General features: G+C 45.8%; 1 protein-coding gene across 8 annotated transcripts in view; it reads left to right on the top strand.

The window, feature by feature from the left end:
* The first annotated feature begins 513 nt into the window (after window positions 1–513).
* Window positions 514–15889, top strand: part of ASRGL1 (asparaginase and isoaspartyl peptidase 1) — a 32834-nt gene continuing 17458 nt past the window's right edge. For all 8 annotated transcript variants that reach the window (XR_012423143.1, XR_012423145.1, XR_012423144.1 and 5 more), the window contains exons 1-2: window positions 514–648; window positions 1039–1239. Coding sequence is in view for 5 of the 8 variants with exons in the window: in XM_015434101.3 (XP_015289587.1) it covers window positions 1050–1239 (190 nt within the window). In the remaining 3 variants the exon portion in view is untranslated. The remainder of the gene's footprint in view (window positions 649–1038; window positions 1240–15889) is intronic.

Here is a 15889-nt window from a genome sequence, read left to right as displayed (position 1 = left end):
TCACTCTTGTTGCCCAGGCTGGAGTGCAATGGCGTGACCTCGGCTCACCGCAACCTCCGCCTCCCGGGTTCAAACGATGCTTGTGCCTTAGCCTCCCGAGTAACTGCGATTACAGGCATGCGCCACCACGCCCGGTTAATTTTGTGTTTTTAGTAGAGACAGGGTTTCTCCATATTGGTCAGGCTGGTCTCGAACTCCCGACCTCAAGTGATCCGTCCGCCTTGGCCTCTCAAAGTGCTGGGATTACAAGCCTTGAGCCACTGTGCACAGTCTAGCGTAGATTTTCAATCTGCAATTACAAAACTGTGGCACGCCACTTCACGCTTCTCGCCACCAACCCAACCACCCAGCCTCTGCGCTGGTCAGGAGGAGGAGGGTCTCCGCATGCCACCACTAACCTCGCGCCGGCCAAGAGCCGAGACTCAGAATAAGAGTGAGATCGGTGCGTGCCGGCCGGGCTTCGGGGCTTTACGGGAACTGGGCGGTGCGGCGGCCCCGCCCTCGTGCGCAGGCGCAGAACCGTTGTGGCCGGAGCGGTTGCGGACTGAGCGGTTTCAAGCCGGCGTCAGGGAGCGGCGGTACTGGGCGATTGCTGGGGCGGCTCGACCCAGCCTGAGGCCTCGGCGTCCGCCTCCCGCGGTGCGCTGGGTAAGTCGGCGGCCCTCCCGGAGCAGCCGCCCGAAACGCGGGAGGGCGAACGAAATAAACGAAAATAGACATTTTCCCCAAGGCGAAATAGACATCCTCCCACGGCGCCGGGGCTTGGAGGCGGGCGGCGGTGGGCGCGGGATTACGTCCCCGGGGAAACTGAGACCCCAGCTGGTCCGGGCCGGGGCGGAGATGAACGCAGGAAGGCGCCGGGCCCCTGGGCTCTTCGTACCAAGCCCGACCGAGCCGCCCCTACGCACCCCCAGCTGCGAACCCAGCCTCGCATAATAGAGACTGGGCATTATCCCACCGGGGTCTCCCGAGGACCTTGTGCCCGCGCGACTTCCCTGGGCTGGGTTTGGACGACGCTTTCGCCTTCCTGCTGCCTAGGATCCGCCGACATGAATCCCATCGTAGTGGTCCACGGCGGCGGAGCCGGTCCCATCTCCAAGGATCGGAAGGAGCGAATGCACCAGGGCATCGTCAGAGCCGCCACCGTGGGCTACGGCATCCTCCGGGAGGGCGGGAGCGCAGTGGATGCCGTGGAGGGAGCTGTGGTCGCCCTGGAAGACGATCCCGAGTTCAACGCAGGTAAATGTGCCTTTCAGCTAGTAAATAATGTGAGTCAGGTCAAGCTCCTTCTTCAGAATAAATATAACCTACGTAAAGCGTTAGGGAATCTAATGAGCCTTGGGGTGAAACTCTGTAAAAAAGAAACAATATTTAATTTTTCTACCTGTGATGAAGAGAGTCAAACGCTAAAATATTTGGAGAGATTTATACTGAGCCAAATATGAGTGACCAATGGTCTGTGATAAAGCTCTTGGGAAACCCTGAGAACATGTGCTTTTAGAGACATAAGATGTCAATCAATACATACTAGAGGTACATTGGTTCCATCTGGAGAGGCGAGACTACTGGGGGAGGGGGAGTGGCTTCCAGGGCATAGGTAAGATTCAAAGATTTTCTGATGAACAGTGGTTTAAAGTTTTGTCTGAAGACCTGGAATCCACAGAAGGGAATGTCTGGATTATATAAGGACTTGAGACTGCAGATGGAAGTAATAGAAGGCGGTTTAGCATGGTGGCTCGCTCCTGTAATCCCAGCACTTTGGGAGGCCAAGGCCAGTGAATCACCTAAGGTCAGGAGTTTGAGACCAGCCTGGCTAACAGGCGAAAGCCCATCTCTACTAAGAATACCAAAAAAAAAAAAAAAGCCGGGCATGGTGGCAGGAGCCTGTAACCCCAGCTACTGGGGAGGCCGAGGCAGGAGAATCGCTCGAACCTGAGAGGCAGAGGTTGCAGTGAGCCGAGATCATGCCACTGCACTCCAGCCTGGGGGACAGAGCAAGACTCCGTCTCAAAAAAAAAAAAGCTGAAAAAAGAAGGTGTGCCTTAAGATAAGGGGTTGGGGAGACCAAGATTTCCCTTATGCAGAGGAAGTCTCCAGGTAGCAGGCTATTGAGAGAATAGATTGTAAATATTTCTTATCAGAGTTGATCTCTTCTGAATCAGGAAAAAGGCCTAGGGGATTTTCAGAATCAGGAAAAGGAAGGGGATTCTCTTCAGAATGTAGATTTTCCCCACAAGGATAACTTTGCAGGACTATTTCAAGATATGGCAAAGAAACATAATTTGGGGTAAAATACTTCACTTTCAGGGCTTACTGTCATGTGATGTCATACTAGAGTCCCGCTGCAATTTGGTATCTTGTTGCTACAAAGTCTGCTTTGTCCGTCTTAAGATCTGTTTTATTGTAAATGCTGGTCAACTGGGCTTGAATTCCAAAAGGGAGGAGGGAATAATGAGGCATGTCCTACCTCCCCCGAGAAGGTTCCAAAGTTTTCAGGTTAACCTTGGAATGCAGAGTGTATTCCTTTGTGTTTCGCTTCTTTCACTCAGTTCACCCTTTTTTAGAATACTAATCATTATAGCTAATTATGAGTATCTACCATGTATCAGGACATGGTCTAAGAAATTTACTTGATTTATTTAATCTGAACATTAAATGAGTTGATCATTTAACTCAGTTAAGTTGGTTAATTTGTGTTAAACTAACTCATGCTAACTCTTAATGAACATTAAATGATTAACTCACTTATGAGTTAATCACTTAAACTCACTTGAGTTAAATGAGTTAGGTATAAGTTAGGAATAATTATTATCCTCATTTCTCAGATCAGACTAAGGCACAAAAAGATTAACTTGCTGGAAGACATTCATCTCCTTGTTTTAAAATGGAACACCTAACATCTAGGCTAGGGATTGAAATACTTCTTGGAATTATACCACCCACCCAACATCTGTCAGGGAAAAGAATTTCAGGAAATCTTAATTAATCATCAAATATTTACTGTTTGTTCTGTCCCCTTTACGCAACACTCTTTAACACTTGTGAAAAATTGTGTAAGTCTTCCTGAGACTGGCGCAGTGGCTCACGCCTGTAATCCCAGCAATTTGGAAAGCTGAGGTGGGTGGATCACTTGAGCTCAGGAGTTCAACGCCAGCCTAGGCAACATGGCGAAACCCCATCTCTACAAAAAAAAAAAATACAAATATCAGCTGAGCATGGTGGCATAAGCCTATAGCCCCAGCTGCTCAGGAGGTTGAGAAGGGAAGATTCCTTGAGCCCAGGAGGTCAAGGCTGCAATGAGACAAGACTGCGCCACTGCACTCCTGCCTGGGTGACAGAGTGAGACCCTGTCTCTGAAAATAAAACTAAGTCCATCTGAATTTAAAATGAGACCTAATAGTGTGCTTTCATGGCTCCATTTGTAGAGCCAGAATTTACCAGATAGGGACTGACTTTGCCAGCAGAGGGAGCAGCCAGCTCTTTCTGTAGGTGACTTGTTAAACCATATGCCTCCTAGCACTCAGAGCCCCCTGGACTGACAAACCCTCACTTATTTACACAGGACCTTCATTTGAAATGGGTCACTCTGGTTTCCGACCATCTCTTATTCTAACCATTTGTCATGTGCATGAATTGGGAAGCACAGATTAGGGAATTGGAGCAGCTAGTTCTCATTATTTTTGCTCTGTATCCAGAGGCCTTCCTTCTCAATGTCTGCCCTCTCATCTTTCAAATGTCGTCTATTCAGCACATTGAGGAAGAAAAGAGTAGAGCTGAAAAGAAGGAAAGCAAAGATTATGGGGGGAAAGGTGGGACTTTAAACGGCATACTGTGTACCTTGGCTTTTCCCAGCCGAGGTCAGTACAGGCAGGCAGCATTCCCAGCAGCCTCTGCTATAATTCTCTAGAATAAATAACTGTTTGGGAACTTCATACAAAAAGCTGACTCTCAGTAGATATTGAGTTCAGTGGCAGTGATTAGCATTCATGACACAACTTCTCTGAACATTTGTAAAAACATTGTTTATTTACATTCTACTCCTGTTTCAGTATGGATTTTACTTTATGTTTAAAGCTTATTTCATAATAGTTTATTAAAAAGTGGTTGATTTTTAGATACCAACACTGTAAAGATTGAACTTTTAAATTTGAATGCTAGAAATATTCTTTAAAAACTTACTTAGATTGGCAACCAAATGACCATTTGCTTTCACTAGAGTTCAACGATATTTACACAGCATTTGAAATATTCTCTCTACCATTCAATTTTATAAGCTATTAAAGAATCTTTGAGATAACAGGATTTTTTCTTTTTTTGTTTTGTTTTGTTTTGTTTTGTTTGAGACTGAGTCTTGCTCTGAGACTGAGTCTCACTGTGTCGGCCAGGCTGGAGTACAGGGGTGCGATCTCGGCTCACTGCAGGCTCTGCCTCTCAGGTTCAAGCGATTCTCCTGCCTCAACCTCTTGAGTAGCTGGGACTATAGGCGCCCACCACCACGACTGGCGAATTTTTTGTATTTTTAGTAGAGATGGGGTTTCACCGTGTTAGCCAGAATGGTCTCGATCTCCTGACCTCGTGATGCGCCCGCCTCGGCCTCCCAAAGTGCTGGGATTACAGAGGTGAGCCACCGCGCCCGGCTGAAAACAGGATTTTTTTCATTTATCCACTCTCTTTCTGGACTTACAATGTAGAATCAATGAGGTAAAATCTGTGGTGGGGTCTAGGAATTGTGATTCATTTCTTTGTTTTGAAGATTCCCAGGCGATTCTGAGATACAACCAGGTTTAGAATGTACTAGCCTAATACCATACAATTTTAATGGGTTTGGTGTTGGTTTGTTGGTATAATTTGCATACAGTAAGATCCCCTTTTTAGTATACAGTTCCATGGCAGTGACAGATACATATAGTCATGTAATTACCACCACGATCAAGATATAAAACAGTTACATTACTCTCCCACATCCCTTTGAGTCCACGCCTCCATTCACTCCCAGCCCCTGGCAGCAACTAATCTGTTTTCTATCCCTGTCGTTTTGTCATTTCCAGGATGTCATATGTTTGAAATGTTTGTTTTTTGGTGCTGTAAAGAAATAGTACTGGAACATAAATGTATTTAGTAAGGCCATTTTTATTTTTTGAGAAAGGGTACACTTGTCACCATTTTCATCACCACAGGAGACAGGGTTGCTTATGACCTGACGCATTCACCCTACTGCTGTGTCCAGTTTCTATTGGCTAGAACGGGACCTCACATTTTGTATTTGTGTCGATTGGCTAGCAACTTAGAATTTCTTAAAAGAGGCAAAGGTAGAGGAGAACAAAGGAAGGAGGAAGTAACCTGTGGAATGCTGAGGAAGGTAAAAACACCTTTAAATAAGAAAGAGGAACAGGCTATGACCTGATGCTCGCTTGGACCAATATAAGCCTGCCAGGGCAAATATTTAGGCTACATTGTGGGAGCTAAGAACGTAAAGTACAGTGATTTGTTTATTATGGCTAGCAGATGCTCAAGAACGTTAGCACAGGTCTTTGAATACATTTTGCTTCTAAGAGAAGTTGCTGTTTATTCCTAATTAGACAGGAAGGAAAGTCTTTGAAGAGGAACCTCCACTTTACTTTTTACACATAAATGGCAGCACTTTCAGAGGCCGAGGCAGGTGGATCATTTGAGGCTAGGAGTTCAAGAACAGCCTGTCCAATATGGCAAAACGCTGTCTCTACCAAATATACAAAAATTAGCCAGGCATGGTGTGGCACACCTGCAATCCCAGCTACTCAGGAGGCTGAGGCACGAGAATCACTTGAACCCAGAAGGGGGAGGTTGCAATGACTCAAGATTACACCACCGCACTCCTGCCTGAGCAGCAAAGGGAGATTCTGTCTCAAAAAAAAAAAAAAAAAAAAAGTCATAAATGGAATCATGCAATGTGTAGCCTTAGTGTGGATTCTTCAGTTCACATAATGCATTAGAGTGTTACCCGTGTGGACACGGGTATCAGTAGTTTTTCCCTTTGTATTGAGTAGTATTCCACTGTATGAATATGCCACAGTTGGTTTAACCGTGTAACAGCTAAAGGACATGTTCCATTTGGGGCCATTATAAATAAAATCACTGTACACATGTGCATACAGGTGTTTATGTGAACATAAGTTTTTATCTCCCTTAGGTGAATACCTGGGAGTGGGACTGCTGGTTTATGGCAAGAATTTAACTTCAGTAGAAACTGCCAGCCGGGCGTGGTGGCTCAATCCTGTAATCCCAGCACTTTGGGAGGCCGAGGCAGGCGGATCATCTGACATCAGAAATTCAAGACCAGCCTGGCCAACATGGCGAAATCCTGTCTCTGCTAAAAATACAAAAATTAGCCAAGTGCAGTGGTGGGCGCCTGTGGTCCCAGCTGCTCAGGGGGCTGAGGCAGGAGAATCGCTTGAACCTGGGAGGTAGAGGTTGCAGTGATCTGAGATCGCGCCACTGCCCTCCAGCCTGGTTGACAGAGTGAGACCCTGTCTCAAAAAAAAAAAACTGCCAAACTTGTACATTCCCACTAGCAATGTATGAAAGTTCCTCTTACAGGCCGGGCGCGGTGGCTCATGCCTATAATCGCAGCACTTTGAGAGGCCAACATGGGTGGATCACGAGGTCAGGGGTTTGAGACCAGCCTGGCCAACATAGTGAAACCCTGTCTCTACTAAAAATACAAAAATTAGCCAGTTATGGTGGCACACGCCTATAGTCCCAGCCACTCAGGAGGCTGAGGCAGGAGAATCACTTGAACCTGGGAGGCGGAGGTTGGAGTGAGCCCAGGTCACGCCACTGCACTCCAGTCTGGGCAACAGATTAAGACTCCAGCTCCAAAAAAAAAAAAATGTTCCACTTAATCCACATCTTCACCAGCACTAACGAGTGTCAGCATGTTTTATTTTGGCCACTCCAGTAGGCATTTAGTGGAATCTTATTATGGTATTGATTTGCATTTCCCTAAATGGGAAGAGATATTTAACATCTTTTCATGTGCTTTTTTGTTGTTCGTTTTTTTTTTTTTTTTTCTTTTTGAGATGGAGTCTCATTCTTGTTGCCCAGGCTGGAGAGCAGTGGTGTGGTCTCAGCTCACCACAACCTCTGCCTCCCGAGTAGCTAGGATTACAGGGCGTGTGACCCCACACCCGGCTAATTTTTGTATTTTTAGTAGAGATGGAGTTTCATCATGTTGGCCAAGCTGATCTTGAACTCCTGACCTTGTGATCCACACACTTCGGCCTCCTAAAGTGCTGGGATTCCAGGCATGAGCCACTACGCTTGGCCTGTTGTTCATATTTCTTCAGTGAAGTATCGAAGTCTTGCTGATTTTTTGGTTGGTATTGTTGCTTACTATTGAGTTTTAAGAGTTGATATATTCTAGATATACCTTTTATCAGATGCGCCGATGTGGTCTGCAGATATTTGCTTCCAGGCTGTGGTTTGTCTTTTCTTTCTCAGTATTTTATTGCAAAAAGCAGAAGTTCTCAATTTTGCAGAAGTCCAGTTTATCAGTTTTTTAAAAATCAGTCATGCTTTTTGTGTTATATCTTAATATTTGCCTAACCCAGCATTGCAAACATTTTTCTTATGTTGTCTTCTAGAAGTTTTAGGTCTGTGATTCACTTTGAATAAATTTTTGTATAAGATGCAAGGTATATATCAAGGTTCCATTTTTTGTTTTTGTTGGGTTTTTTTGTGGCTACTTAGTAGGTGTATTTATTTGTGGGACTACATGAGATACTGTGATACAGACATGCAATGCGTAATAATCAGGGTAAATGGGATATTCATCCCTTCAAGCATTTATCCTTTGTGTTATAAACAATTCTATTCTTTTAGTTATTTTGAAATGCATAATTAAATTATCAACTATAGTCACTGTTGTGCTATCAAATACTAATTCTTATTCTATTTTTTGTACCCATTGCCTATCCCCCCTTCTGCCCCAACCCCACTGTCTTCCCAGCCTCTGCTAACCATCTTTTTACTCTCTATGTTCATGAGTTCGATTGCTTTGATTTTTAGCTCCCACAAATAAGTGAGAAAGTGTGAAGATTGTCTTTTTGTGCCTGACTTATTTCACTTACCATAATGACCTCCAGTTCCATCCATGTTGTTGCAAATGACAGAATCTCATTCTTTTTTATGGCTGAGTAGTACTCCATTGTGTATATGTGTCATTTCTTTATTCATCTGTTGATGGACACCTAGTTAGCTTCCAAATCTTGGCTATTGTGAACAATGCTGCAGCAAGCAAGGAGTGCAAATAACTCCTCCATATACTGATTTCCTTTCTCTTGGGTGTATAGCCAGCAGTGGGATTGCTGTATCATATGGTAGCTCTATTTTTAGTTTTTTAAGGAACTCAGGGTTGTTTTTTGTTTTTGTTTTTGTTTTTTCCTGGAGTGCAGTAGCATGACCTCGGCTCACTGCAACCTCCACCTCCTGAGTTCAAGCAGTTCTCCTGCCTCAGCCTCCCAAGTAGCTGGGATTACAGGCACCCACCACCATGCCTGGCTCATTTTTGTATTTTTAGGGGAGACAAGGCTTCACCATGTTGGCCAGATTGGCCTTGAACTCCTGACCTCAAGTGATCCACCCGCCTCAGCCTCCCAAAGTACTGAGATAACAGACATGAGCCACCACCCCTGGCGCAGCACCAATTGTTGAAAAGGCATATTGCAAGTCCCCTGGTTATGCACACTTCTGTCCAACGTGGCCACAAATCAAGGTTTACCATGACCCCCTCCTCAGGCTTGATAATTTGCTAGGATGGCTCATAGAACTCAGGAAAACATTTATGTTTACCAATTTATTATAAAGAATATGATAGAGCAGTGGTCCCCAACCTGTTTGGCACCAGGGACCAGTTTCGTGGAAGACAGTTTTTCCACAGAGACTCGCTGGCCCAGTTCACAACAGGTTGCACACCCCTATGAGAATCTAATGCTGCCGCTGATCTGACAGGAGGCGGAGCTCGGGCAGTAATGCTCACTCGCCTGCCACTCACCTCCTGCTGTGGGGCCCAGTTCCTAACAGACCACAGACCAGTACCAGTACCGGGGGATTGGGGACCCCTGTGATAAAGGATACAGATGAAGAGTTGCACAGGGCGAGGTCAATTCAGTTCTGACGCTGTCTATCTGGGGTCAGAGTCCAATCCCACAGGTTCAGGGCTCAGTCCCATAAGACTGTGTCCTACTTCAGATGCCAATCTTTAGTAGTAGCTTGTCACTTCTACTTCTGACCAACCAGCTATAAATCGGGGTTCCCGTGACTACCTCCTTGAGTTCAGTTAATTTGCTAGAGCAGCTCGCAGAACTCAGAGGAATGTGTTTACCAGTTTATTATATGAATACTGGATACAATGGAGGATACAGACAGATGAAGAGATGCAGAGGGCCAGGTGTGGGGGCAGGGGTGTGGAACTGCCCTGCCCTCTTCAGCACACCACCCTCCTGGCACCTTCACATATCCAGCAATCCAGAAGCTCTCCCGTCATCAGCCCTATGGGTTTTTAGTGAAGGCTTCTGTGCGACTGAGTAACAAATGTAAGAAGCCATGTTTGCTCATTTCTACATGCCAACGTCATTTCACAAAGCCCCTGACTCTGTGACCATGTGCAGATGTGCTGCTCTCTGGAAGAATGATTTGAAGACAAAACTGGATAGAGCACACGGCCTCCATGTCGCTTGCCTGAGTCACTGTATGTCTTAAAAGATAAATGGGCCGGGCACGGTGTCTCACGCCTGTAATCCCAGCACTTTGGGAGGCCAAGGTGGGTGGATCATAAGGTCAGGAGTTCAAGACCAGCCTGGCCAAGATGGTGAAACCCCCGTCTCTACTAAAACTATAAAAATTAGCCAGGTGCGGTGGCAGGCTCCTGTAATCCCAGCTACTTGGGAGGCTGAGGCAGAAGAATTGCTTGAATCGGGGTGGCAGAGGTTTCAGTGAGCTGAGATCACACCACTGCACTCCAGCCTGGGCATGAGACTCTGTCTCAAAAAAAAAAAAAAAAAAAGTAAATGATATATGATCCTAGTCCTTGCCTTTACCTACACTTAAGATAACATCTGGGCCGAGAGTGATGGCTCACACCTGTAATCCCAGCACTTTGGAAGGCCAAGGCAGGCAGGTCACCTGAGGTCAGGAGTTCGAGACCTTCCTGACCAACATGGTGAAACCCCATCTCTGCTAAAACTACAAAAATTAGCCAGGCATAGTGGTGGGTGCCTGTAATCCCAGCTACTTGGGAGGCTGAGGCAGAAGAATTGTTTGAACCCAGGTGGCAGAGGTTGCAGTGAGCTGATATCACGCCACTGCACTCCAGCCTGGGCATGAGACTGTCTCAAAAAAAAAAAAATGGTAAATGATATATGATCCTAGTCCTTGCCTTTTCCTACACTTAAGATGACGTCTGGGCCGAGTGTGGTGGCTCACACCTGTAATCCCAGCACTTTGGGAGGCTGAGGCAGGTGGGTCACCTGAGGTCAGGAGTTCGAGACCTGCCTGACCAACATGGTGAAACCCCGTCTCTACTAAAACTACAAAAATTAGCCAGGCATAGTGGTGAGTGCCTGTAATCCCAGCTACTCGGGAGGCTGAAGCACGAGAATCACTTGAACCCAAGAGACGGAGATTGTGGTGAGCCAGGATGAAGCTGAATTTGTCTCACGCCAAGTACTCCAGCCTGGGCGACAGAGCAAGACTCCGTCTCAAAAACAAAAAGGTTAACATCTGACAGGATTAGTGATTATACATACCTCTGTCATCTATAGCCAGATGCACTCTTGCACCCAAACTTTGATGTGATTCTGCTTTAATGTAACTTCTGAGCAAGTCTCATGTAACCTCCGAGCCTGTACTAACCCTCCACAACCTGTGTATCAGCTCTGAGCGGAGACACGGTTTGGGAGCAGTTTGAAGCACCTCTCTGAAGGACCCCTCCGTACTGTAGTCATCAGTCTGTAGTCCTCAGTAAGATTTCTAAATAAAATGAATTCTTTAAAAGCTCAATTATTTTTTTCTCTAGTTGACATTTCATGGCATAGGCACAGTTGATAAATCATTGGCCATTAGTTATCAACCTTCAGCCTCTCTCCTTGTCCCCGGAGGTAGAGAGGTGAGACTGAAAGTTCTGGCCCTCTAATCACACGGTTGGTTCCCTGGCAACCAGCTCCCCATTTTGAGGTTATCCAGCCCCTAACCATCGGTCATCTCGTTGGCATACAAAAAGATGCTTTACCACTTTGGAGCTTCCAAGTGTTTTGGGAACTGTGTGTCAGGAAACAGGAAGACCAAACTTTGTGTCCAGGCCTTCCACATCTGTGGATTTACCTAATCTCAGGTTGAAAATATTTGGGGGAAAAAAAATCCATAGAAGCCTGCCTTTGCAGGCCAGGTGTGGTGGCTCATGACTAATCCCAGCACTTTGGGAGGCTGAGGCGGGTGGATCACCTGAGGTCATGAGGTCGAGGCCAGCCTGGCCAACATGCAAAACCCCATCTCTACTATAAATACAAAAATTAGCCGGGCGTCATGGCTCACACCTGTAATCCCAGCTACTCGGGAGGCTGAGGCAGGAGAATCACTTGAACCCGGGAGATGGAGGTTGCAGTGAGCCAAGATCGCACCACTGCACTCCAGCCTGGGCAACAGAGCGAGACTCCTTCTCAAAATAAAAAAAAGAGAAATGAAAGGGGGCTAAAACTGTCCTCTTTTGCACTGAATTGTTTCTGGGTGAGGCCACAGGGGAGGGGGTTGGCAGGTCCAGGTAGAGCCATGCATGTCAGACATGCATAAAAACCTAAAAAGATATTGCAAAAGGCCAGTCTGCAGTAGTGGTGGTATCTGAAGGAATGGTTGGCAGTCTGTGTCTACACCTCATTAGAATCAGGTTCCCCTCCTCCCCCAGCTTGATGAACTTTTTATTTTTTTGAGATGGAGTCTCGCTCTGTTGCCCAGGCTGGAGTGCAATGGCATGATCTCGGCTCACTGCAACCTCCACCTCCCAGGTTCAAGCAATTCTCCTGTCTCAGCCTCCTGAGCAACTGGGATTACAGGCATGCACTGCCACGCCCAACTAATTTTTGTATTTTTAGTAGACAGAGTTTCACCATGTTGGCCAGGCTGGTCTTGAACTCCTGACCTCAAGTGATCCACCTGCCTCAGCCTCCCAAAGTGCTGGGATTACAGGGTTGAGCCACCGCGCCCGGCCCCCTAGTCATTCTTTTAGGTTAGGCCTGCTGGCAACAAATTCTTTCCATTTGCCCTTATATGTGTTATGGACTGAATGTTTGTGTCCACCTGAAAATTCAAGTGTTGAAGCCCTAACCTGGTTGTGTTTGGAGATGGCCTCCGAGGAAGTAATTAAAATGAAGTGAGGTCATAAGGATGGAGTCCTGAACCAATAGGATTACTGTCCTTATAGGAGGAGACACCAGAGAGCTTGCCCGCTCTCATGGGCACAAGGAGAGGTCATGGAGCAGTGTGCACGCGGTGAGATAGTCACCACCTACAAACCAAGACAAGAAGCCTCAAGGCTGGGCGCGGTGGCTCATGCCTGTAATCCCAGCACTTTGGGAGGCTGAGGCAGGTGGATCACTTGAGGTCAGGCGTTCAAGACCAGCCTGACCAACGTGGCGAAACCCTGTCTCTACTAAAAATACAAAAATTAGCCGGGTGTAGTGGCACATCTGTAATCCCAGCTATTCAGGAGGCTGAGGCACAAGAATCACTTCGACCCAGGAGGCAGATGTTGCAGTGAGCCAAGATCACACCACTGCATTCCAGCCTGGGCAACAGAGTGAAACTGTGTCTAAAAAAAAAAAAAAAAAGGCCGGGCACTGTGGCTCATGCCTGTAATCCCAGCACTTTGGGAGGCTGAGGCGGGCAGATCACGAGGTCAGGAGATCAAGACCATCCTGGCTAACACGGTGAAACCCCATCTCTACTAAAAAATACAAAAAATTAGCCGGGCGTGGTGGTGGGCACCTGTAGTCCGAGCTACTGGGGAGGCTGAGGCAGTAGAATGGCATGAACCCGGGAGGCAGAGCTTGCAGTGAGCTGAGATTGCGCCACTGCACTCCAGCCTGGGTGACAGAGTGAGACTGTCTCAAAAAAAAAAAAAAAAAAAAAGCAGCAGCAGCCTCAGAATGAAACCTACCCCTTTTTGGCACCTTCCTAATACAATCTGAGAGTGTCTTGATTTCTCCTTCGTTCCTGAAGAATATTGTTGCTGGATATAGAATTCTGGATTGATAGTTCTTTTCTTCAGCACTTGAAAATGCTGTTCTTCCTTCTGGCCTCCATGGTTTCTAGTGACAAATTGTTTTGTCATTAAAATTGGTTTCTGCCCTATAGGTAAGGTGTCATTTCTCTCTTGCTACTTTGAATATTTTTTAGTCTTTAGTTCACTGGTGGTTTGGTTATGATGTGTCTTAGTGTGAATGTCTTTGTGTTTAGTCCTATTTAGGGCTTGCTCACCTTCTTAAATTGGTAGATTTATGCTTTTTACCAAATACAAGGAATTTTCAGCCATTATTTTTTTGAATACTTCTCATTCCCACCCATTTCTCCTCCCCTCTGGGAGTCTAATGACTTGAATGTTAGTTCTTTTGTTATGGTCCCACTGGTCTGCGGGGCTTTGTTCATTTTGGTGTTTTCCAGGCCCTGTTCTGCTGTTCAGACTGAGTGATTTCTAAGTCCAGTATTACATTTTTTCAGCTCTAACTTCCATTTGGTTTTTCTTTACATCTTATATTTCTTTGCTGAAACTTAATAATTTTTTTAGTTATTTCAAGTTCATTGAAGCATTTTTATGATGCTGCTTTTTTTTTTTTTTTTTTTTTTAGGGACAGGGTCTCAGTCTGTCACCCAGGCTGGCGTATGGTGGTGTAATCACAGCTTACTGCAACCTCGAACCCCTGGGTCAAGTGATTCTCTTGCCTCAGCCTCCCAAGTAGCTAGGGCTTTGAGTGTGTGCTACTATGCCAAGCTAATTTTTTTTTTTTTTTAAAGATGGGGTCTTGCTATGTTGGCCAAGTTGGTCTTGAATTCCTGGTCTCAAGAGATGCTTTTGCCTCAGCCTCCCAAAGTGCTGGGATTACAAAGCACAGGTATGAGCCACCATGCCTGGCCAATGGCTGCTTTAAAATTGCTGTCAGGTAATTCCAACATCTGTGTCATCTTGGTATTGTCATCTGTTAATTGTTTTTCCTTAGGTTGAGCTGTTCTTGGTTCTTCGTATGATGAGTGATTTTCTCTTGGACTCTAGACATTTTGCATATTATGTTTTAAGACTTTGGATCTTATTTATTTAAATCTTTTATCAGGTCTTCTCTAACCTGTGCGGATCAGTGTAAGGGGATGCTGCCTTGTCATTGCCAGATGGAAAAGGTGTGAGCTGCTTTGGCAGAAGAAAGTAGATGTCTAAGCCACACACCTGGATTTGATTCCTTGCTCTTTACCCAGAAGACATTTGATATTGGAAAGTTGCCTTTTTGGTTTCCCCACCTGTGAAATTGGCATGTAATCAGGGCAGCAAACACTTACTGTTTACCTCCACATGCTAGACATTATTCCAAGTGTTTAATATGCAATACCTACCTCATTGATGGTTGTAAGGATTAAACGAGTTGATGTTCTTACTCATTTTACTCATGAGGAAACAAGCACAAAGAGATTGAGAAGCATAGCTGGATTGGTAGGCATTATCTGGGCAGAGAAGTATGGAGAAAGGGTGCTAGTGGTAAAAACAACAGCATGTGCAAAGGCACAGAGACACACAGGCTCCTGGCATATAGTAGCCCTCCCTTATCTCTGGGGGATGTGTTTCAAACCCCCAGTGGGTGCCTGAAACCACCAGTAATACTCAACCTTTTAGCAACTGGTTTGGTTTTTTTCTTTTCATATATACATTAATTAGCCACAGTAAGAGATTAATAACAACTGATAATAACATAGAACAATTGTAACAGTATACCAGCATCACTACTCTTGTGCTTTGAGATCATTATTAAGTAAAATAAGGGTTTCTTGAACACAAGCACTTACAGGTGCTATTGCAGTTGATCTGCTTGATATTCAAGACAACTGCTAAGTGACTAACAGGCAGGTAACCTATACAGTGTGGATATGCTGGACAAGGGGAGGAATCACATCCCTCTGAAGGATAGAGTATGATGGTGCAAGAAGTGTTTATTTCTGGAATTTTCCATTTAATAAGGGGCCATGGTTGACTAAGGATAGCTAAAACCCCAGAAGCAAGGCTATAGATAAAGGGACTACTGTATTCAGGGAAAGCTAATATTTCAGTAAAATATAGCCAAGGAGAGAAAATGAAGCTGGAAAAGCAGGTCAAAGGCCAGGTTAGGAAGGGCTTTGTACTTTTTATTTTGTAGGTCATGGAGTGCCAAGTCAGATTTCTCTTTTTTTTTTTTTTGAAACGGAGTCTCAGACCGGGCGCGGTGGCTCAAGAGGCCGGGCGCGGTGGCTCAAGCCTGTAATCCCAGCACTTTGGGAGGCCGAGACGGGCGGATCACGAGGTCAGGAGATCGAGACCATCCTGGCTAACACAATGAAACCCCGTCTCCACTAAAAATACAAAAAAAATTAGCCGGGCGTGGTGGCGGCGCCTGTAGTCCCAGCTACTCGGGAGGCTGAGGCAGGAGAATGGCGGGAACCCGGGAGGCGGAGCTTGCAGTGAGCCGAGATCGTGTCACTGCACTCCAGCCTGGGCGACAGAGCGAGACTCCGCCTCAAAAAAAAAAAAAAAAAAAGAAACGGAGTCTCACTCGTCACCCTTGGCTCATGGCAACCTCCGCCTCCCGAGTTCAAGTCATTCTCCTGCCTCAGCCTCCCAAGTAGC

This window comes from Macaca fascicularis, chromosome 14, assembly GCF_037993035.2.
Source record: "Macaca fascicularis isolate 582-1 chromosome 14, T2T-MFA8v1.1".
In the NCBI taxonomy this organism is placed as follows: Eukaryota; Metazoa; Chordata; class Mammalia; order Primates; family Cercopithecidae; genus Macaca; species Macaca fascicularis.
Note: the sequence above shows the minus strand (reverse complement) of the source record. Positions and strands in the feature narration are given on the sequence as shown.